A 23870-nucleotide genomic window follows, 5' to 3' on the forward strand; every position below is an offset into this window, starting at 1 on the left:
TGTGGGTGAAGATCTGGAGAAATTGGAGCCCTCGTGCATTCCTGGAGACAACCTAAAATGTTGCAGGCACTCTGGAAAACAGGTCAGCAGTTCCCCGGGCTGAATGACCCAACAATTCCACTTCAAGGTGGCTACCCAGGAGAACTGAAGCATAGATTCACACAAGCATTTATACACGGATGTTCACACATACTAGCCTAACAATGGAAGCAACTCAAATGTCGGCCAGCTGATAAACAGATCAACAAAACGTAGTCCAGCCGTGCAAAGGAATTAATGTTTGGCCACAGAAAGGAATGAAGGGCCGTCAGGTGCTACGACGTAGACGAACCTGGAAAACACTGAGCTGTGACCGAAGCCGGTTACAAAGGCCACTTGTTGTATGATTTCATTTCTTTGAAAAGTCTAGAAAAGTCTCGGCAAAGCCATGGAGACATAAAGTAGGTTAATGGTTGCCACCGACTGAAGAGGTCTTACTGGGGGAGTATGTGGGGTTTCCTTATGGGGTGATGAAAACGTTCTGAGACTGGACAGTGGTGGCGTTTGCCAACTCTGCGAATGCGCTAAAAACCACTGAATTGTGCACTTTAAAAAGAATAAAAAGATGTTTTCCTTGTAATCATTTAGCAAAGGCATGTTCAAGAAATAGCTCAAGCTAGAGGCCCATCAACAGTGGGTTGATTCAGTAAATTAGGTCAGAGGTGTCCAGGAAGGATAGTTAATGATGCTGGAAATGCTGAAACAGTCAATAAAAAGATAGCATTTTAAAAATTAGAGCCATCACGCGCACATAAATGAGGTATTGCAAAATATAGTCAACCCAAAGCATTACTATTACCTTTATCTGAGCAGCACGACTATGAATAAGTTGGTATTTTCCCAAAGTGCTTCTAAGATCAAGCACTACTTCTGGGAGCAGAAGACGCGCTTAGGCTGAGGGGAGGACGCGCCTGCAGCAGGTGCCGCCGCAGCCCTCCTGAGGCCCAGAGGTTGTGTCTTAGTGGAGGGACAGCACCCTCTGGGGCCCCAGAGAAGCCTTTCTGAGCCAGGTGCCGCAGCAGTAGGTCAGTACGCAGCTCACCTGCAAGGAGCCCGGGGCGGGGCCCTGAGCATGGGCGGAGCTCTGAGAGCCGTGAAGCCCGGGCTCATCTTATGTCTTGAGAGAGCAGTGAAGTCTGGGACTCCCCCGGGGGTCCACGGCTAAGACTCCACGCTCCCAGTGTAGAGGGCCCCGGTTCAATCCCTGCTCAGGGAACTGGAGGCCACATGCTGCAAGGAAGACCCCACCCAGACTCCAAATAAACAAAACAGGGAGGCCAGTGAACTCGCCCAGAAGACTGAAGCCAAGGCTGGCCCGTGGGTGGTGGCTGGGGCAGGTCGCAACTGCAGCCTCCAACCCACGCCCCCTCCAGCTGCTCTGCAGAGTAGGGCGTGTGTGCGTGTGAGTGAGTGCGTGAGTGAGTGTGTGTGTGTGAATGGAAAGAGAGCCGAAGGCTCCATAAAAAGATTGGTCTGAGGCAGAAAAATCAATAAAGTGCTGCCCACAGGGAACCCAGTGAGGCTTGGAAGGGCCACAGAGAGCAAGCGAACAGAACAGTGGAGGCTGGGCCCGGGACCACACCTGGGGGCTGAGCCTGGGGCCTGGCTGGGGCAGCCTGCTCCCCAGGGGCCAGCGGATGGGCATTATTTGGGGACCAGGAACACCAGGAACACGGCCCAGGGTGGTCACTCTTTTGGAAGGGCACGGGTCCTCTGTAGGCAGCTGCTGGACAGACAGGCTGGGGACGGAAGAGGGTCCCAGGGAAGAATCAGGCCCTGTGTGTGGGCCCCAAGAGCCCAGTCTAGAGCCAAACGCATTAAAGGCAGAGCTGAGAGGCCAGCGGGCGCCCAGCAGTTCGCATCTGCGATGGGGGCAGGAAGGGTGCAGGCGGGACGTGGCCAGAGCCCCCGAGGCAGAGGAATGGCAGCTGGGAGCGGCGAGGGTGAAGGCGCGGGGCGCCGGCCAGCCAAGGGCTCCCCGCCCCCCGCCCCGGGGAGGCTGCACTCCCATCGCCGCGGCCTGCACAGTCACTCAGCGTCAGGTCCTCCCGCTCGCCAGGATGTAGGAACCCTGGCGCCTTGCGTACTGATGCTCTACCGATGCCCAGCTGGCTTCCAGCCGTTTCCCGCCGCTGTCTTTTACAGAGGGCAGCACAGATCCCCGGTCACAGCTCCCCTGAGGTTTGAATCACTAGGAAGCATCGTTTTTCTGGTAGCAAGATATTGTGCAATTCCAGACAGTCACATGAACCCTGAGCGCCTTGTCCAGCCTGTGTCTCTAAGCACAGTCAAAGGCATTGCAGCAAACCTCCCGAAGCGCGCCCTGGGCAGGGACACACGGCAAGTGTCCGATTCCACTGTCAGAGGGGAAAAAAACAAAGAGCCTTTGACAGAAACAGAACGCTGTCATCCTGACGTTCTAAGGGTCTACCGAATACGAGAAAACACACCTGGAAGAACCAATAGCAACGCGAGCTGCTCCAGCCGTGACACCACACGGCCGAACCTGCGAGCCTCTGGACGCGTCCAAAGAAGCGAGCAGGCCGGACATGTGACTCAGAGACAGGGCGCCTGCGGGGGTCTCTCTCCCCCTGGCCTGGGCCCTGCGTCCTCTGGGGTGACGGAGGAGCCACCCAGCCTGGGGGCCCCGATCCAGGAGGGGGCGGGGGCCGCTCAGAACTGCGGTGACGACCCCCCAGGAAAGCGCAGGTGCCGGAGACCAAGCCTGTTTCCTCCAGTTCTGAGCACAGACCACGGGGCACAGGATGACTCGAGGGCTCACCGTCCAGGATGGTGAGCTTTTCCACCCAAATAAGCCCTAACTTTCACCTCCTCTGAGGACCGGCCGCGACCCCAGTGACGTATCCCAGCCCTGACGGCACCCAGACCTGGTTCCGCATAGGGTCTCAAACCCATTTCTAGAACGTTGCGCCAGAGCTCGGGTTCTCAGAAGTGGTCATTTATTTGTGCATTCTCTGTGTATTCCTTTGAAAATAAATCCTGTTCATCTTTCACTTTCAGTTTTTTCATCTTTCAGTTTTCCACGAAAAGATTTAAAAAGTGAAATCCCAGGTGTGTCGCACGTTAAGGAGAGGCCATCGTCGTGGGAAAGCACTGGAAGTCGTCCGGCTGGACTGCCCACTGACCGAGCAGAGCCGTCGTCCCCTTCCTGCGGCCAGCAGCGGCCCCTGGGCACCTGTCTGTCCGTCCAGGGGCGGGGAGGGGAGTCAGGGGCCCACACCACCGGAGCCCCCAGCCCCCCGGGAGGCTGGTCAGCCCCTTCGGCCCTGGGCAGGGGCCAGGATGGCCGCACGCACACAGAGAGCGGCGGGCAGGACCCAGCGGGGTGGCTGATGGACACAGTGGGTGTGGGCCCCAGGGTCACACGACGGCACATTCTCGTGACCCCAGAGTCAGCAGAGGCCTCCGAGTGCCACACCTGAGCGCACCGCGGGCCTGCTCACACGCCATCTCTCGCTGGATGGTTTCGGGCCTCACACGATGGCACGTGCTCGTGACCCCCGGGACGGCAGAGGCCTCCGAGTACCACACTCGAGCGCACTGCGGGCCTGCTCACATGCCGTCTCTCGCTGGATGGTTTCGGGCCTCATCGCTTTCTTCTTTAAAATGGAGATGACTGCTAATCCCTGGCAAGGACCAGGGATAGCGCCCCGCAGGGGACTGTGCCTGGCCTATGATAGACCAACGGCAAACTGCAATCCTCCCACTGGAGCCCCACGGGACTGGAGACTAAGCCAGTGCTCCGCCAAACACAAGCACAGACCCACGCGCTGGGGTCCCAGGGCCCTCCGCCCCCCACGGCCTCCCCTCCCGGGCCCTCGTGGCTGCCACCCCCATTCACAAGGCCAGCAGGCCCTCCCAGGGGCCCCAGATGGCATCACTGGTGAATTCTACCTAATATTCAAGGCAGAAATAATACCACTTCCACACAAAATCTTGTGGAGAATTCAATGAACTCAGCATCACTCTGATACCCAAATCTTAAAAGAGCATCACAAGAAAAGAAAAGTGCTGCCGAGCACCCCTCACGATCAGTGCAAAGTCCTAAACGAAACTTCAGCAGATTGAAGCCAACAATACAAGCAATTGTCACCCTCTTATTTAACTTCTATGCAGAGTGCATCATAAGAAACGCTGGGCTGGAAGAAGCACAAGTTGGAATCAAGACTGCCAGGAGAAATATCAATACCCTCAGATATGCAGATGACACCACCCTATGGCAGAAAGTGAAGAGGAACTCAAAAGCCTCTTGATGAAAGTGAAAGAAGAGAGTGAAAAAGTTGGCTTAAAGCTCAACATTCAGAAAACTAAGATTGTGGCATCCGGTCCCATCACTTTATGGCAAATAGATGGGGAAACAGTGGAAACAGTGGCTGACTTTATTTTGGGGGGCTCCAAAATCATTGCAGATGGTGATTGCAGCCATGAAATTAAAAGACGCTTACCCCTTGGAAGGAAAGTTATGACCAATCTAGACAGCATATTAGAAAGCAGAGACATTACTTTGTCAACAAAGGTCCATCTAGTCCAGGCTATGGTTTTTCCAGTGGTCATGTATGGATGTGAGAGTTGGACCATAAAGAAGTCTGAGCATCGAAGAACTGATGCTTTTGAACTGTGGTATTGGAGAAGACTCTTGAGAGTGCCTTGGACTGCAAGGAGATCCAACCAGTCCATCCTAAAGGAAATCAGTCCTGAATATTCACTGGAAGGACTGATGCTGAAGCTGAAGCTCCAAGACTTTGGCCACCAGATGAGCTGACTCATTGGAAAAGTCCCTGATGCTGGGAAAAATTGAAGGCAGGAGAAGGGGACGACAGAGGATGAGATGGTTGGATGGCATCACCGACTCAATGGACATGAGTTTGAGTAGATTCTAGGAGTTGGTGAAGGGCAGGGAAGCCTGATGTGCTGCAGTCCATGGGGTTGCAAAGAGTCGGACACGCCTGAGCGACTAAACTGAACTGAACAGAAAGAACTCTCAAAACTCAGTAAGGACACAACAAATTAAGAGGCACAGCAAAAGAACACACGCTGATGCTCACCGTAGAACACGAGAGAGCGCAGGCCGGGGCTGGCGAGCTCACGGAAAGACGCAGCACCACGCGTCCTCGAGGAAACGCACACCACCACCGCCACTGCCACGAGACGGCCCCCGCAGCCCGGGGCACGAGACGGCCCCCGCAGCCCGGGGCAGTGCTGGGCCACGGGCCTGGCCACGCCGAGCAGTGGGCGCTCGTGCGCCGCAGTCAATCGAATGACGGTTGCATCTCAGTAAAGCTGCTGGAAACCACGTCAAGCACCAGGCCGTGTCCCCACTGCACTTCCATGGAGGTGCCTCTGACGCTGAGGCTTCCTCTTGGAAAAGACCTGTCCCCCAACCTGCCCTACAAAGCCCCCTGGGGGCCCCCACCCCCTCCCTCCCGTCTGCCCTCCTTCGCCCCTCTGCTCTGCCTGGGGCCCCTCCATCAGGGTCTGGGGCGCCAGGAGGCGGCCAGCTGGCGGGAGGAGCCTTGCATGAACCCAGGGGTCTCCCAGGCCAGCGCTGGCAGGAGCCGTCCTGGTGGCCTGGATTCAGCCCTGGCCCCCCACGGTGGCCACGGCCCAGGCCAGGTCTGCCTCCGGGCCCAGAGCCATTGGCTGCGATTTAGTTAGAAAGCCAGACACTGGGGAGGCCCCGTCTAGGAGAAGGACAGGCCCCTCCCGGGGACCCCTGCATCCAGCGCTGCCCCTCGGGCCCCCTGCCCACTCAGCCTGGCTCCGCGCGCTCACCCCAGGTGGGCCAGCAAGGCCCCGTCACTTGGGAACCAGTGGTTTTTAAACGTTTCTTGTTGGAGCATCGCCGGGTCACTGCCTCGTGCTGGCTTCCGCTGCACAGCAAAGGGGGTCAGTCACGTGCACACGTATGTCCACTCACCCTCAGGCGCTTCCCACTCAGGACGGGTCACCGCAGCGCATGAGCTGGAGCCCCCGAGCTGCACAGCTGCCAGTAGTTACCCACCTGCTGCATGTGCGGCAGCCCCAGTCTCCCAGCGCCCCCCGGCTCCCCTCCTCGGGGTCCCTGCATTTGCGAACAGTTCATTCGATGACCATCACAAGGCCTAATCTGGTTTTCAATTCATTAATTCCAGGTTCTCCTCTGTTTTTAAACTGCTCGATCGTTCTTGTTTCTGCTTCCAGAGGCAGGACGTGGGTGGGAGACTCCGGGGCTCCGTGTGGCGGCGGGGACAGCTACCGTGGGTTCCAGTCTTGGGCCTGCCACCCAGCCCCAGAGCGGCTCTGTGACCCGGCGGCAGTGATGTGCAGGCCCGGGAGGGAGGGAACCGGGCAGTGGGCAGGCAGGGGGCACCTAGAGTCACACAGCCTCCAGGACTGGTTGGAGTTAGACCCGGGCCCACCCTGTCACCACACCTCAGAGGTGGTCCCCCCTCCACAAAGGGGTGGGCAGGGCCAGGCCGTGCCCCCGAGCCCCGGCTCATGGAGCAGTCAGGCAGGCCAGGCTGGGCCCTGTGTCCACCGTGCCAAGCCTGGGCTACCCGCCCTGTACCCTGGGTGCAGGACATGCCCCCCACAGCCCCAACGGCCAGCACCGGAAGCTGGAGAAGGAAGCGCATCCTTCCAGGCCGCAGGGGCCAGTGGACAGCGGTGGCCCTGATGTGAGGCTATGACTCCCTCTGCCGGAGGCAAAGGGGCTTCAGCGATGCGTGGACCCAGCAGGTCAAAAGGGCAGCCGTGGGCCTCGGGGAGGGCTCCCAGGGACAGGCACACAGCAGTCCCCTCTGTGTGGGGAAGCGGCCAGTGGCTCCGGGGTACTCAGCGTACGGCCTCCTCTCTGCAGTCACCACTGCTCAGGGGTGGACCCAGGGCACCCCCAGGCCCCTGCGGTCCCCACCCGGACCCAGGCCGCAGGAAAGAGGAAGACGGCACCCACTGTGGGGGTGCAGAGCCGTCTGCTCGGGAGAAACGCTGGGGCGACATGTCGGTCACCCTGTCCTGCTGTCACCACGCTCGGGGGTGAGAGGAAGTGGAGGCGAGGCCAGGGAGCAGCGAGGCTGGGCGGGCACGGGGAGGGCGGTCAGGACGGCTGGCAGCCAGGGACCTGGCCCGAGGAGCCCAGCGGGGGGAAGACACAGGACGGCAGAGAGCGACGCAGACACGCAACCAGGCCGCTGAGACGGGGAGGGACGAGGGATGGGTCCCTTATGGCACCTCCTCACGGCGCCACACGCACTGGGGACTGCTATTAGCCGTTTGTAGATGGCGAAACTGAGGCTCAGGGAGGCGGGTGACCAGCAGCCCACGGGCACCTCCCTCCCTGGACCACCGTCCGCAAGGAAGCACCAAGGGCCGACAGGGCCCCGGGGGAGGCGACCCCAGGGCCCACCCTCGGCCACCCGCGCACACAGCGAGGGAGGAGCACGTGGCCAGAGGCCTGCCTGCCGGAGTCCCGTCGCTCCACCTCAAAGGGCCGCCAGGGACGCCCCAAGCAGGGAGGACGGACACCAACAGCCACGGGCCTGAGCGACGCAGGGCAGACCCGGGCTTCCGGGGGCGCCACGGCCCTTGGCCCACACCCAGCAGGCCTGTCTGTGCATTACGACGGCGGCAGCCCCGACCACCCCACCCTCTCCGGGGGGGGCAGATGGCCCCAGAAGACACACCAGCCTGGGCCTCTCACCACTCAGAGGAGAGCAGAGGCAAACCCAGAGAGCCGGGAGGCGTGGGGGGAATGTTCCCCAGCCTTGGGGTGGAGAGGAATGGAGAGGTGGAGGACATGAAGCTCTAGAGTGCTCATAAGTTTAACTAAAGGATCTAGAAATCAAGACATCAACAGGGCCTCCCTGATGTCTCAGTGGTAAAGAGCCCACCTGCCAATGCAGGAAACACGGTTTGGAACCCTGGTTTGGGAAGATCCCACGTGGGATCTTCTTCTGGCCTAACTAAGCCAGTGAGCCACAGCTGCTGAGCCTGCGCTCTGGAGCCCCAGCTGCTGAGCCTGTGCTCTAAAACCGCAGATACTGAGCCTGCGCTCTGGAGCCCGGGAGCCACAGCTGCTGAGCCTGTGCTCTAAAACCACAGCTGCTGAGCCTGCGCTCTGGACCCACAGCTGCTGAGCCTGCGCTCTAAAACCACAGCTGCTGAGCCTGCGCTCTGGACCCACAGCTGCTGAGCCTGCGCTCTGGACCCACAGCTGCTGAGCCTGCGCTCTGGAGCCCGGGAGCCACGGCTGCTGAGCCTGCGCTCTAAAACCGCAGATACTGAGCCTGTGAGTCACCGCGACCGAAGCCTGCGAGACCCAGCGCCCGTGCTCAGCAACAGGAGGAGCCCTCGCAAGGAGAAGCTCTCGCACCGCAGTGGGAGAGCAGTCCCCGCTCTCCGCAACTAGAGAAAAGGCCGCGCAGCAGCAGACGCCCAGCACAGCCAAAATAAATAATAAATACATAAAATTAGTATTAAATGGCATCAACAAATAAGGCCAAAGGGCAAGCAACAAACTGGGGAAAGCTAGCTGCAGCAAAGACCCCAGCCAGAAGGAAGCCCAACTTCCAAACAGGTAAAAAGCGGGAAGTCACTCTGCAGAAGAGACAGGAGGAAGCACGCAGGGACACGACCACCAGAGAGAAGGAACCAGAGCGTCCGACTCCACTCTGCCTCCCAAGAGAGCCAGGCAGCCTGGGGGTCCTGGCTGCGCCGCGGGGCACGGTCACCGCCAAGGGAGGTGCAGCCCTGCCTTCGCGGGGGGGACTCTACGGCTAATGGCCGGTTCCAAGAGGCAGAGGCAGGATCTTAGGGAGAGGGCCCACAGGCTAACCGCACATGGATAAAACACGGAAACAATTTACGTGTCCTTATGACAGAGTACAATTCTATGAATATTGCATTTTAATGAATTTTTCAGATCAATGATCATAAGATAATATTCAGTGAAAAAAATAAAACTGCTCATCATCCAATTTGGAACGGTTTTTATTTCCTGCTCTTACTCTTTTTTATGTTTCCATAAGCTTCTACAATGAACCACAATGGGCCACAATCACAATCGGAAACAAGAAAGTCGATGTTCTTTCAAGAAGGCGTGTGTGCTTGGTCGCTTCAGTTGTGTCTGACTCTCTGCCACTCCGTGGATGGCAGCCCACCAGGTTCTTCTGTCCGTGAGATTCTCCAGGCAAGAGTACTGCAGTGGGCCGCCACGGCCTCCTCCAGGGGGTCCTGCCCTCTCGGGGATCCAGTCTGAGTCTCCTGTGCCTCCCGCATTGCAGGCAGACTCTTGGCCCCCTTAGCCACTTGGGAAGCCCCTTCAAGGAGTCAGAAGACTGTAAGCGCACTTTAGTGAAGTGTCCACAGAAAAGATGGAGCAGAGCTGAGTCAGGGCGAGTTTCCATCTTCTAGACAATGAGCTCTCCTGCTGGCTCGAGGATGTGGAAGGTTCTGGATGAGGAGGTGCGTCTAGATGGAGAATAGCAAGCTTTTAAACGTGCTGAGTTCTAAGGTTAATCTTTGAGCACTGAAAGGGTATGAAAAAGGCGTAGAAAGAGAAGAGCTGAAAGACACTTGGCTCTGGAACACTCTGCCCAGGACTGTGCCAGGGGCACCGTCCCCTGCCCTGGGCAGCAGGGGAACTGGCCTGTGTGGAGTGGGCTGGGGGTCGTGTGGGGTCCTCCTGGCCTGGGCCTTGCTCCAGGACCCACCTGCGGGCCTGTGTCTGCTCCCCGGCAGCCCTGCCCTTCCACCCAGAGGCCGGGGGCTGCTTGAGAGGCAGACAACGCTCCGGGCGGCCACTGGGCGCTTGGTCCTGAAAGCAGAGGGGTGGCCGTGGCTCAGGGAGCCCTGCTTGAAGGTGGCACAGCGGCCTGAGGCTGCACCGCCTCACTCGCACACGGGGCCGCACCCGAGGTCGCACCCGAGGTCACTCGTCCTGCCGCACGTGGCAGGGCCACAGGGGCACCTGGTGGACCAGCCGGCCTCACGGTCAACCTGAGACGACGGCTCGTCCCGGCCGAGGGACGACCAGGGAGGAGGACACCGCTGGGCTGACGGGCTCTCGCTCAGGTGGGTCAAGGGGACCCTGGCCGGCGCCCTGGACCCAAGCGGGGTGCCGGCCTCCTCGCGGCTCCGTCTCTCCCTCTGCCGGGGGGAGGGGGTCACCCGCGGCAGACACGAGCCCGTCCACAAGGAGCTGCACTCAGACGGCACTGCCACCACCAAGCGGCACCAGCAACCTCGGCATCTGACGTCTAGTGATCCTGCCAAGAGGGTGATCGCCTGTGTCTGTCTGTCTCTGTCCCAACCACTCGAGTCAGATCACGCTCCACGAGGTCAGACCACCTCTCCCGCAGCTGGCTCAGTCATCCAGCCGCCCGCCTGTGACATGAATGAATGATATGCCCGGTCGCCCGCGGCGGGGATGGGCGCCACCTGCTGACTCAATTCCCGGCGCAGCACAGGGACCCGGGCGTCGCTGTCCACGGTCCTGCCCACCGGCCCCTATCTCCGCGGCCCACAGGCTCCAACATCTGCAGGAAACGCTTCCTTGGGAGATGGCAGTGCCTCTCGAGGGCTCCCTGGAGGCAGGTTCCTCTTCTCAGCTCGGCAGAATTCCACGTTTGCGCCAAGCCAGGGGAGGTCTGGGAGCTGCCGGGAGGCGTGAATGAGAAGTGTCCAGGATGGGACACGTCAGGAAAACAGGAGGGGATTCCAGACCTAGACACAGAGCAAGAAAAGGGGGGAATCAGAAACTGAAAGGTCCGTGTGTCGTGTCAAAGAATCTGTGATGGTTTCATATCACCCTTGCAAAAAACGATTCACTCACCGATCAGCTCTGGGCCACTGAGTCAGAGGCCCCAAGGGAGGACACTGTCCCTGGGTCGTGGACAATAATTTGTCCCACTGGACACGATGAGGCCAGGCTTGGCCCTAAACAAGGGCCTCATCAGAAGCTGTTCATTGCAGCGCCGTCTGTAGAAACGAGACTAGAAACAGCAGGGCCTGACTGCACGGTGATCCAGCCACACGGTGCAGTCCCACGTGGCCAAAAGTGACCACGAGGCTGTCTCTAGAAACTGTCACGGATGGGCCTGCAGACTAGAGGGTCAGGAAAGCACAGTGGGAAGGATGAGGCCCTCTGCCAAAGAACAGGAGGGGAAAACACTATCTGTGTGTGCATGTGTGTGTCTATGTCTCTGTGTGTCTGTGTGTGTATGTCTATATCTGTGTGTGTGTGTGTGTGTATGTCTCTCTCTGTATATACATCATTGCTTCTGTTTTTTATAAGCTGTAAAAAATTTGAAAACGGTAACTTTAGAGCAGGGGGAGAATAAGGAGGAACAGATTTCTCTGGGTATAACTTATTTTATAAATTTGTCTGGGAACCATGCAAACATTTCACATAATTATAAAGTGAAATGCAAATGGGAATATCTCTACGTCTCATGCCAAACTGAACAAATTAACCTATTGTGGGTAAGATTTGGAGCATGACTTTACAGACAGAATGACGTCAAGTGACTCGGAAGCAGTCGCTCGGCTCTATCTTCTAGAGGGATGTGCCCGAAAGGTCAAAAGAACTGGTAAAAACATCTTAGATGACACATGTCGGTGAGGGTGTGGAGAAACAGGAGCCTCCCACACGACCAGGCTATGAAAGATGCTGGGGACAGCACCCTGGAGCGTAGAGGGCCCGTGTGAGGCGCCGGCTCTACTCCGGAGGACACCCAGAGAACCGACTCACACGACTGCACACAAGCGCGGTCGCAGCAACAGCACTCACAACACCCAGGCAGGGACCACAGCACATGCCCCAGACACACGAGCCCAGCGCGGTCCCCCTGGAGGAGAGGCGGCCACGGGAAGCAGGCCCGGACACCCGTGACAGCCCTTCACAGGGTGGGCCTTGACGACACGATGCTCAGCAAAGGAAGCTGGGCACAAAAGCTCACACGATGAGTGACTCTGCTCCTGTGGAGCGTCCAGAACAGGCGAATGCACGGAGCCACAGAGTAGACTCCTGGTTGCCAGGGGCTGGGGGGGTGATGCCCACAAAGGAAAGGCTGGCACGGAGGAGCAGAGTTCCGCACGGGAAGAGAGGAGAGCGGCCCTGACCCCCGGGGTCCTGCCAGCCCACTGCCCGCTGCCGGGAGGACCTGCAGCTCTAGGGAGGGGCGCCTACCGGGTGTCTGCCCCTGCGCCCAGAGACCCCTCCCCTGGTGTCCAGCCTCCTTCCCTGCACGGCTCCCACGGCCGCGGGTGGGGGCCTCTCCACCCCCCAACTCCCGTCAGACACAGTGCAGCCAGGATGGGAGCCTCGGGGCCAGGCTCCTGCGAGAGGGCAGAGGGATGGCCATGTGTGGACCTCAGGCTGGGCCCCCCGCACCTCCTTCCTTGAAGCCCAGGATGGGGGGCATACGGTGGGCGTGGGCCATGCTGGCTGGATCTATTCCACTCAGTCGAAGCCCAGGCTGTGTCGTGGGGACGGAAGGCGTGTGGGTGCCAGGGCCCCTCCTGCCCAGCCCGCCCGCTTCGCCTGCTCAGTAGCCGCAGGAGGAGACAAAGGGGCCCTTGGGAACCCTGCCGAGGGTCTGCTGGGGGCAGGGGCGGGTCTCAGGATCCCACCGCGGCCCCGGGGCCACATGCCCAGGCTGCGAATTAGTGCAGCTAACTGCGGCCAGGGGGCAGTGGCGCCAGTCAGGGGGGCGCCAGGCCCCGGGCCGTGGGCCCACGCCGGGCACAGCCGTGCGGAGGGGCTGACCGAGGCCTGGCGCTGCCCGCACTCGCCGGGAGGCGCCGGTAAGGCCAGAAACGAGGCGGCCTAGGCCCCTGGCGACACCTCTCGGTGGGACTCAAGGGGCGCGTGCGCCGCAGGAGGGCCTGACGCCGCTAAACCGAGCAGAGGATGAGGCCGGCGGCCCTTACCTGGGGCCCGCCGGGGGCGGGGGCTGCTCCTGCGGGGCCTCCTCCTGCTGGCGCGAGCCGTCAACCCCTCCGCACAGCCTGTGCGCCGCGTCCCCCGGGGGCCCTGAGCTGTGTGCCAGGCACTTGTCGGAAGCAGGGGCTTCGGGCTCCGGCCTGCCGGGGGCGTCTTCGGAGGGCGCGGGGTCCGGGGCGCCCGCGGGCAGGGCCTCCAGCGGCCCCGCGGCGGAGCCCTTGGCGCCCACCTTGGCGGAGCGGATGACGCCGCCCGAGCCGCACTTGCCCCGCAGACTCTGGGCGGCCGCGTCCTCGCCGGCGCCCGCGCAGCCCGCGCAGCAGACGCAGGAGTTCAGGAGGCAGTTGGTGGCCGTGGCGCTGAGTCTGTGCGGGCCGCCCGCCGTGCCCTCGGCCGCCGCGGGGCCGCCGTTTCCCGGGACTCCCGGGTGGGCGAGGGCGGAGTCCAGGGAGGCGGGCGACTTGGGGTTGAAGATGACGGTGGCCGACAGCTTCATGCCCCCGGTCCGGTGGGCGATCAGCTCGGCCGTCTCGGCGTGCTCCGCGCCCGCCTCCCAGCCGTCCAGCTGCGGCCGCGAGTCCAGGCAGGGGCAGGAGGTGGGGGCCGCCGCCCGCAGCGCGGCGCCCTCGGCGCTGTTGTTGTTGCTCGAGTCCTCCCGCTTGGCCGAAGCCGGCGAGGCGACCCGCGCCTCTCGGCCCTCCCCCGTCTCCTGGGGGTCGACGCCGCCGCCCGGGGCCTCGGCCGCCCCGTCCACGTCCTCCATGAAGAACACCCTCCCCTCCTCCTCGTCGCCGGCGGGGGGCAGCTGCGCGCGGCCCGGGGACGCCCGCCCGCGGGGGCTGGCAGCCGCGCCCGGCCTGTGGGCGGGGGACGGGCCGGCGCTGGGCGGGGACAGCAGCGAGGCCATGGCGTCCCCTGCGCTGTGCACCAGGCGGCTGAGCTGCTCCAGCTCCTGGTCGTCGTTCTGGACCGAGCAGGCCAGCTCCGCGTCCGCGCGTCTGGGCTCGGCCGGGGCCAGGGCCGGGGGCGCCGGGGCATCGGCCCGGACTGGCAACTCCACGTCCTGGGAAATGCAGAGGTTCCGCTCCAGCGTGTGCAGCTCCTCCTCCGTCAGGGTCTGCAGCAAATCCCTACAAGGGCCGAGGCACAAAGGAAGGGTGAGGGTCCTTGAAGCGACCCCCCGCCAGTCCCCAGTGGTGCCTGCAGTGATCCCCGCAAGGTGTCGATGCCTCCAGGGTCTCAGGGGCCTCCGGTCCGGACAACAGTCCTTTGGGGTGGCAGAATGATTCTAGAACTCGCTCTTCCTTAAAAATGAGATTCTGAAGCTTCTTGCTGAAAAACAAGAAAGCCCTGATTCTCAGTGGTAACTGCATTAGTAAAACCTTCTGCTAGTAAAAAGATACATGTGGTTTAACATAGGTTTTCATCCTTTGGTTCAACAAATACTCCTGAGCACTGTCTCTGTGCCAGGCCCAGGGTGACACATAGGAAGACTGGCATGGCCCCTGCCCATGTGAGTTCCGTAAGGAAGACGCAGACAACAAACAGATAGGAGCGAAAATGGAAATACAGTCACGGCAGCGGCGGCAGCAGAAGAACGTGCCCACCAGGAGGCGCCAGCAAACCTGGAGACTCCCTGGAGGAAGCGGCACTGAACTCGAGGTGGAGTGGGTCTAATGCCACCCACTGGGATGAGCCCAGTGTGGGTCCTACAGGCCCCAGGTCTCAGAGCCGCTCAGCTGTGGGTTTTCACAAGCTGAACACACTCTGCAAGCAGGACTCAGATCAAGAAGTACAGCGCTCACCGTGCTCCCAGGAGCCCCCACGCGGCCCTCCCCCACCGTCACTCCCTGCCGTGACCACCCCACGGCCCCTGCAGTGATCACACCTGTTCTCTGCAGGCAGATGGACTCCGTGGCCCGCCCTGCTCCCGGGCCCGCCACCTCTACCTTCCGCACTGCTCCGCAGCCTGCGCGGCAGGCTGCCAGCCGGTGCTGGATGTGTGAGGAGGCGCCAGAAGAGACACTGGACACCCAGTCACATTGGAACTTCAGGGAAACAACAAAGGCTTTTTAAAAAAGGAGTGGCTTTTTTTGAAAAAAGTTTATTTGTATTTATTTGGCTATGCTGGGTCTTAGTTGTGGCTAACTTTGATCTTTGGTGCAGCATGCGGGATGTTGAGACCTGTGGGATCTAGTTCCCTGACGAGGGACCAAACCCAGGCCCCCTGCATTGGAAGCCCATAGTCTTAAGTCAGCGGACCACCAGGAAAGTCCCAACAAACACTTAAAAAGTGTATGAATAGTTTTTAGAGTAAGTATGTCCCAAATGGCCCCCACTGGGGACATGTTTCCTGTAACAAAGTATTACTGTGTATCTGAAATTCAAATTCAATCGGACTTGCTGCTGTTTCGCCGCGCCAGCCCTGGCAGCCCTCTCTGCTGAGACGTGTAGTCGTCGTAAACCCTTCCGTTTCTCCCGGTGGAAACGCCCCGCAGGTCTCCTCTGAAGCTGTTCTACACCCCAAGGGTCCTGGCTGCGGGACCCGCATCTCTGAGCCCCTGTCCGGGGAGCCGCGGGGGTGCGTTTCTGAAGCCAGGGTGCCGAGTAAAGAGCAGGTCCCCGCCCAGAGCCCAGGGCACTCAGTCTCCACGTCCTCCTCTCTGCTGAGCGCGCAGCGCATTCCTCACTGTGGCTTCCAATCACTTTAGCCTGCTCACTCGGGAGGCCGTGCCCCGTCCGCATGCCGACCGACCCCTGGAGACCCTCTCAAGTGCCTGCTCAGGACTTCCACCCATTGTTGTTGGGCTAACTCTTCTTACCGATTGACAGGAGCTCTTTGTGTAATTTTGGATCCAGGTTCTTCACTGGGCGTCGTCTCCAGCTCTGCGGCCTTCTCACTCTTAACGGTGCCTTTGAACAAACTCCAGTTTCTAATTTCGGTCAGGCTGAATATGTCATGTGTCTCTCCGTGGTCGGTGTTTCTGTGCCCTGTTGAAGGAGTCTCTGCCTGCTCGAAGAGCACAAACATGTACCCAGTTTCTCCCTCTGAAAGCGTTGTCTTTTCACCTTTGTGCTTGCAATCAACCTAAAATTGACATACTCCCCAGTGTAGTAACTTCCCAGATGGCGCAAGCGGTAAAGAATCCGCCTGCCAATTCAGGAGACGCAAGAGATGCGGGTTCAATCCCTGGGTTGGGAAGATCCCCCTGGAGAAGGAAATGGCAATTCACTCCAGTATTCTTGCCTGGAAAATTCCATGGACAGAGGAGCCTGATGGGCTACAGTTCATGGGGTCACAAGGAGTCAGACATGACTGAGCAAGTGAGCACATGTGAGTGTATTAAGGATCTTCTTCCTCGTGCGGATGTTACTGGTTCGGCTGTGCACTGGAAAAAGCCAGCCATTCTCCACGGTCCTGCCATCACCCTTGGCATGAAGGGTGTGCTGGTCGCTCTCCACCCTCTGTTCCGTCAAAGGCCCTGCGCACTGCGCTTCTGCCAGCATGACTACAGTTTATGGCAGGGACTGTCTCCAGCTGCGCCCTTGTTTTATGAAGGACACTCAGCAGAAATGCACACGTATGTTCATGAGCTTGGTCACACCAGCACCGTCTGTGGAAACTGCTGCTGCTGCTAAGTCACTTCAGTCGTGTCCGACTCTGCGCGACCCCATGGACGGCAGCCCACCAGGCTCCCCCGTCCCTGGGATTCTCAGGCAAGAACACTGGAGTGGGTTGCCATTTCCTTCTCCAATGCATGAAAGTGAAAAGTGAAAGGGAAGTAATTTAGTCGTGTCCAACTCTTAGCAACCCCATGGATTGCAGCCTACCAGGCTCTGCCATCCCTGGGATCCCCAGGCAAGAGCACTGGAGTGGACGCCGTCACCTTCCCCACCTGTGGAAACTACCCAAATGCAACTCAGAGCGGAACAGAGCAATGATATTCTTCTTTGCCCTTTTTTTCCAGCAATTTTTTTTTTTTCTTGGCTATTCCAGGCCCTGTGCCTTTCTATGTGAATTTTAGAATTAGTTTGTCGAGTTCCACAAAAGAAAAAGCCTCCTGGGATTTTGTGTGAGGTTTCATTGAACTCAGAGATTAATTTGAGAATAACTGATATCCTCTTGGCATTGAGTTTTCCACTCCCTGAAGATGGAGCAGCTATTTACTTAGGTGTTTAAAATTTGCGGTCAAAAACATTTTGTAACTCTCAGTAGAGGTCTCAGACATCTCAGGTTTATGCTTAAGTGATTAACAGTTACTGACACGATTGTAAATAACATTAAATTTTTTTGTTGTGATAAAATACATGTAACATGAAACTTACCAACCTTAACCGTTTTAAGGGACAATTCAGTGGTGTTCGCCAGGGCTTCCCCGGTGGCTGAGCAGGTAAAGAATCCGCCCGAAATGCGGGAGACCTGGGTTCAGTCCCTGGGCTGGGAAGACTCCCCTGGAGAAGGGAAAGGCTACCCACTCCAGTATTCTGGCCTGGAGAATTCCATGGACTGTGTGGTCCATGGGGTCGCAAAACTGGACAGGACTGAGCGACTTTCATTTTCAGCAGTATTAAATATATTCATATTGCTGCGCCTCCATCCCCTAGCGCTTCATCTTGTAAAACTAAACCTCTGTCCCCATGAGACATTATCCACTCCCTCCAGCCCCAGACAACCACCGTTTATGCTTTCCGTCTCTGTCACCTAGCGGACGCAGGGGAACTTGTGTCAGTGGGATCGCGCACCGTCTCTGTGACGGGCTCATGTCGCGGAGCATGGCCTCACGGTCCATCCCTGTCATGCACCTGCTGTAATCCCCTCCCTTTCAAGGCTAAACAACATCCCGGAGTAAGGCTGGAGCGCGCCGTGCTTACGCGCTCACCTGTCAACGGTTGCTTCCACATCTTAGCTGCTGTGAATGACGCTGCAGTGAACACAAGTGTACAAATATCTCTTCAAGATGCTACTTTCAATGCTCTTGGGTAAAAAGCCAGAAGAGGAATTGCCAGATCTCATGGTAGGTCTCTTTTGGTATTTTGAGGAACCTCCACGGCAGCTGCACCATTTGACATTCCCACCAGTGGTTTGTTCCCAAGAGTTCCAGTTTCCCCACACCCTCACCAGCGCTTGCTGCTTTCTAGTTTTTGTCTTGTTTTGATAGTAGCCTTCCTCACGGGTGTGAGGTTTGGATTTGCGTCTCCCTAACAATCGTCGTGTTGAGCCTCTTTTCATGTGCTTATTTGTCATCTTCTCTGGAGAAATGTCTAGTCACGCCCTTTGCCCATTTTTAATTGGGTTGTTTGTTTGTTGCTGTTCCTGGTGTCGAGTTTTAGGAGTTTTCTACATATTCTAGGTATTATCAGATACATGATATGCAAATATTTTCTCCCATTCCGTGGGCCGCCTTTTCACTCTGTTGTAGTGTCTTTCGAGGCACGAAATCTTGAAATTTTCGCCAAGTCCAGCGCGTCTATTGTTTCTTTTGTTGCCTGTGACTTTGGCGTCACGTCCAAGAAACCACTGCCGAGCGTAACGCCATGGGCTTATGTCCTGTTTTCTCATCATTTTGTAGGTTTAGCTCTTACATTTAGATCACTGATCCATTTTGAGTTAATTTCTATATAGTGTTAGGGAAGCGTCCCGTTTCATAAGTGTGTGCATACGTGTGAGTGTATCTTTTATTAGATGAAGAAAATTTCACTCTATTCCTAATTTGCTAAGAGATGTTTTGATTAAAATAGGTGTTGAATTTTTCAAATTCTTTTTCTCTAACTTTCAAAATGATTTGGTTTTTCTTCCTTTTTAAAAATCAATATAGAAAGACATTGACTTTATTTTCAAATGTTAAACTATGCTATGCATAAGTCAAACTTCCTAAGACATTATAATTATTTTGTACAGCCCTTATTCGTTTATATTAATTCACATCAAGGTCTTAAGTCTCTCCTGTGCACCCATATTTCCATCTGGGATTTTTTCCTTTGTCGAAAGAACTGCAATTAGTTTTTCTTTATGCGCAGTCTGGTGATAACAAATTTCTTTAGTTTTGTATTTCTGAATAGCCCACTATTTCATCTTATTTGTTGCAGAATATTTCTCCTGGCCATAAAATTCTGAGTGTCAGCTTCTTCCCTTCAGCACTGTAAACATACATCATTTCTTTGCCTGCCTCCACTGTTTTTGAGAAGACAGCTGTCAATCTATATTTGCTTCATAGCAATACATCTCTTCCCTCTGGCTGTGTTCAAGGGTTTTCTCCGTTTTCAGCCATTTTGCTGTGATACGCCCAGGTGTGTGTTCTGTCCATCTTGCGTGTAGTTTTCCTGAGTCTCCTGAATCTGTGGGCAGAGATTTCTCTTCAGTTTTGAAACACTCTTGGCCGTGATTTCTCTGAATACAGCTTCAGCAAACTGCCCGTTTTCTCTGTTCTTTCCTTCCGATCCCAATCACGCACATTAGAGTTTCGAGTGTGTTGCCCATACTGAGGCCCTGGACTCTGCCCTTCCAGAGTCCCCAGCACCTGGCCCCTCCCCAACCCCATGAGTCCGCCCTCCCCCACGGCCACTGCCCATCCAGGGCCTGCTCCTCCCTTCCTGGCCTAGGATCGTCCACCCTCTCCCCTTGCTCCTTGTCTCCTCTCCCAGCTGAGCGCCCAGAGAGGGCAAGGGACTCAGCCTCTGGGCCCAGGGTCACGTCCTGCTCAGGATGCCCACTGACACCCCTGGGCCTCCCAGGTCACTCCTCCCTGCCTGGATTCAAAGTGCGTTTGGCTCCTGACGGGGCGAATGGCAAGAAGGCCAGCAGAGGAAAGCTGCCCTGAGCCAGGAAGGCCTGCCAGGCCCAGGGAGAGTGTGGCAGGGGTCCCTGGGGTTCCAGACCAACAATTAGGGAAGAGTGGCCTCTCGGAGACCAGGGATGGTAGGAGAAAGACCTCAGGGTCCGCCAAGATGGGGCCAGGGAGAGTGTGGCAGGGACACAGCCTCAGAGGACAGCCCCCCGACCCACCCCCACAGGAGCCTCAGCTGGGCCCTGTTGCTCACAGAGGCCACCACTGCTGGGGGCACCATCCAACCTGAAGCGAGCTTATTGGGGAAGGGTCGAGGTCAGGGCTGCTGGCTGGAGGACCCACTGCTGAAGGCCAAGGGAGGCCCTCAGGACACCATGCCCACAGGATGGCAGATGGTGCCAAGGCCACCCTGGGAGGGTGGGGGGCGGCGAGAAGGGGCAGAGTGAGCCTCAGGGCAGGGGAGGCACTGTTCACTGAGGAGAACTGAGCGCTTCACCCCTAAATGAGTCAACACCCCTAAACCAGTCAACAGCCCTAGTCAACACCTTAAACCAGTCCATACCCCTAAACTAGTCAACACCCTAAACTAGTCCACACTTTAAACCAGTCAACACCCCTAAACTAGCCAACACTCTAGTCAACACCCTAAACCAGTCAACACCTTAAACCAGTCAATACCCCTAAACTAGTCCACACCCTAAACCAGTGAACACCCCTAAACCAGTCAACACCCTAAACCAGTAAACACCCCTAAACCAGTCAATACCCCTAAACCAGTCAATACCCCTAAACTAGTTAACACCTTAAACCAGTCAACACCCCTAAAGCAGTCAATACCCCTAAACCAGTCAACAGCCCTAAACTAGTCAACACCTTAAACCAGTCCATACCCCTAAACTAGTCCACACCCTAAACTAGTCCACACCTTAAACCAGTCAACACCCCTAAACCAGTGAACACCCCTAAGCCAGTCAACACCCCTAAACCAGTTAACACCCTAAACCAGTGAACACCCCTAAGCCAGTCAACACCCCTAAACCAGTTAACACCCTAAACCAGTGAACACCCCTAAACCAGTCAACGCCCCTAAACCAGTCAATACCCCTAAACTAGTCAACACCTTAAACCAGTCAACACTCCTAAAACAGTCAACACCCCTAAACCAGTCAATACCCCTAAACTAGCCAACACCCTAAACCAGTCAACACCCCTAAACCAGTCAATACCCCTAAACTAGCCAACACCCTAAACCAGTCAACACCTTAAACCAGTCAACATCCCTAAACTAGTCAACACCTTAAACCAGTCAACACCCCTAAACCAGTCAGTACCCCTAAACCAGTCAACACCCTAGTCAACAGCCCTAGTCAACACCCTAAACCAGTCAACACCCCTAAACCAGTCAACAGCCCTAAACTAGTCCACACCTTAAACCAGTCAACACCCCTAAAATAGCCAACACTCTAGTCAACACCCTAAACCAGTCAACACCTTAAACCAGTCAACACCCCTAAACTAGTCAACACCCTAAACTAGTCCACACTTTAAACCAGTCCACGCCCCTAAACTCGTCAACACCCTAAACTAGTCCACACCTTAAACCAGTCCACACCCCTAAAATAGCCAACACTCTAGTCAACACCTTAAACCAGTCAACAACCCTAAACTAGTCCACACCTTAAACCAGTCCACACCCCTAAACTAGTCAACATCCTAGTCAACACCTTAAAAGTCAATACCCCTAAACCAGTCAACACCCCTAAACCAGTCAACACTCCTAAACTAGTCAACACCCTTAAACTAATCCACATCTTAAACCAGTCCACACCCCTAAACTAGTCAATACCCCCTAAACCAGTCAGAAAACTAGCAGGAGGCCCGTGCCTGGGCCCCAGTCCAGCGCACGTGGGGGGCGGCCTGGCTCAGGGGGACGTCGTGTGTGGCCCTGTCCACCCCGCACCACCCCGGTTTCACAGAGACACTCAGTCACAGAGGCGTTTCTGTGAGAAACCAGAGGGGGACATGGCGTCCACACCGTCAGCCAGGGTGGCTGCTGTCTTGGGACAGGACTTTTGTGTGCGGGCCTGAAGGCTACGGGCCGAGAACAAGCACCTGTTCTGTGGGGGAGAAGGGGTGGGGGTCAGAGGGAGCTCCCAACAGCGGAGCCAACGGTGAAGGCGCCAGCACCCCCGAGGTGAACGGAGGCCAACGCCGGGGCTTTCAGTGAACAGAAGGCAAAGAATCAGCTTCATAGAGAAGTGCAAAGGCAACCACGCTCTGAAGCTGTGCCCGGAGGAAACGCATACCCTGGAGCTATCGGCGGGCAAAGCAAGACCAGACTCATCCAGAGAGCTCACTGTCAGCCCTGGATCGGTCTCAGCCCTGAGGGGCTCAGGGGCACACACCGCCCTCCCCCTCACCTGATTTTCCGCAGCAGCGTGTGGAAGGGCCGGAACAGCTCGGACATGTCCTCCACCTTGCGGTCCAGGTTCAGGGGTCCGTCCGCGTAGACCACGAGGCCGCTGCATCCAAGCACAAAGCCAGCCTGGCCTCAGCCCCATGGCCGGCCCAGACTGCTCCCACTTGCGACTCCCTCTGAGCTCGAATTGTAAATAAGTTAGGAAAAAGCAGTGAAGGTGACCCAGGTTTCATCCCTTTTCAAAGCAGGTCAGCCTGCGTTCGTTTGAGAGATCATAACAATCATAACACATGTCTGCACGCGTCTCTGCTGCCATCAGATAACTCAGCATCGAAGTCTGTTGCTGAATCTGCCTCCTTCAACGTGGAAACACTGGCATCCTAAGTCGCTTCAGTCGTGTCCAGACTCTGCAGCCCTACAGACCACAGCCCACCTGGTTCCTCTGTCCATAGGATTCTCCAGACAGGAGTATGGGAGTGGGTTGCCATGCCCTCCTCCAGGGGATCTTCCTGACCCAGGGATCCAACCCGAGTCTCCTGCCTTGCAGGCAAATTCTTTACCGCTGAGCCACCGGGGAAGCCCGGAAACACCGGACTTGTGCTTAAACATGACACAGACACACGGCTGGTGAGAACTGGCCCTGAAACCACCTACTGCAGAGACACGCAGGAGTTGGGACTGAGGCCCAGCCTGCCCCCCCCCCCCCCGCCCGGCAGCCCTGACCCCAGGGCTGGGCCCTTGGCGGTGGGGACGGGGTCCTTCAGGGGCACTGCATAGACTGGGCGAGACTTTCCAGATTGCGGTGGCTCAATTAGTGGTGTTTGGGGAACAATTTCCCAAGACAGAACCTTGACTTCGTGGGAAAATGTGTTGGTCACAGCACAAAAGCAGAGGGAAAACAGACAGAGAAAAAGGTGGGTTTGGGGAACCCAGGGTTAGTTGCTCTGTGGCATGTCGGGTCTTAATTCTCCTGCATTGAAAGGGGGATTCTTAACCTCTGGACCACCGGGGAAGTCCCAAGACTTTTAACCAATCCTTAAATTCTGGATAGGGCTTCCCTGGTGGCTTAGTTGGTAAAGAATCCGCCTGCAATGCACGAGACCCAGGTTTGATCCCTGGGGTTGGGAAGATCCCCTGGAAAAGGGAATGGCAACCCACTGCAGTATTCTTGCCTGGAGAATCCCATGGACAGGGGAGTCTGGCGGGCTACAGTCCATGGGATCGCAAAGAGTCGGACACGACTGATTTAACACTTTCACACTTTAATTCTGGATACATACCTCCGTACCAAATTTTTATAAATTAAAAATAAAACTTCAGTGAAAAAGCTTCATAAATACGTGTTTTGTGTCCTGCTAGGTCAATACAATGAAATTCTGCAGGAAGTCATGTGCTGCCACCTGCCAGGCACCAAGGACATTGGGTGACTAGCGGGGAGGACACTGCTCCGTGACACAGGCCAGTGGCGGGGACACAAAAGTGAGCCAGATCCCACTTAGGCGAGACATCCCGCATCGGAAAACCTCCGGAGAGGCAGGGGGATGGGGATGCGGGTGGCGGCCGAGGGGTCGGTGATCTCTTTCCAGAGACGACGGTCACTGAAATCAGTGGTGATGGTTGTACGACCCAGAAGCATGCGCTTCTGTTCAACACGCTCATTTTACCTTAGACGGGCAGGCTGCCT

The 23870-nt window shown here is 57.1% G+C and overlaps 1 protein-coding gene and 1 long non-coding RNA gene across 3 annotated transcripts in view; both read right to left on the bottom strand.

Annotated features, from left to right (window-relative positions):
* Positions 1-23870, bottom strand: part of ZFYVE28 (zinc finger FYVE-type containing 28) — a 100359-nt gene that overhangs the window by 15334 nt on the left and 61155 nt on the right. For both annotated transcript variants that reach the window (XM_018049829.1, XM_018049828.1), the window contains exons 7-8: positions 22188-22289; positions 12970-14112 (exon numbers count right to left, since the gene is read on the bottom strand). In XM_018049829.1, coding sequence (XP_017905318.1) covers positions 12970-14112; positions 22188-22289 — 1245 coding nt within the window. The remainder of the gene's footprint in view (positions 1-12969; positions 14113-22187; positions 22290-23870) is intronic.
* Positions 9014-11242, bottom strand: LOC108636242. Its single transcript, XR_001918226.1, has 2 exons — positions 10871-11242; positions 9014-10761 (listed from the first exon to the last, which is right to left on the bottom strand). It is a non-coding gene; the product is annotated as an uncharacterized LOC108636242 (long non-coding RNA).

This window comes from Capra hircus, chromosome 6 (assembly GCF_001704415.2).
Source record: "Capra hircus breed San Clemente chromosome 6, ASM170441v1, whole genome shotgun sequence".
NCBI lineage: Eukaryota > Metazoa > Chordata > Mammalia > Artiodactyla > Bovidae > Capra > Capra hircus.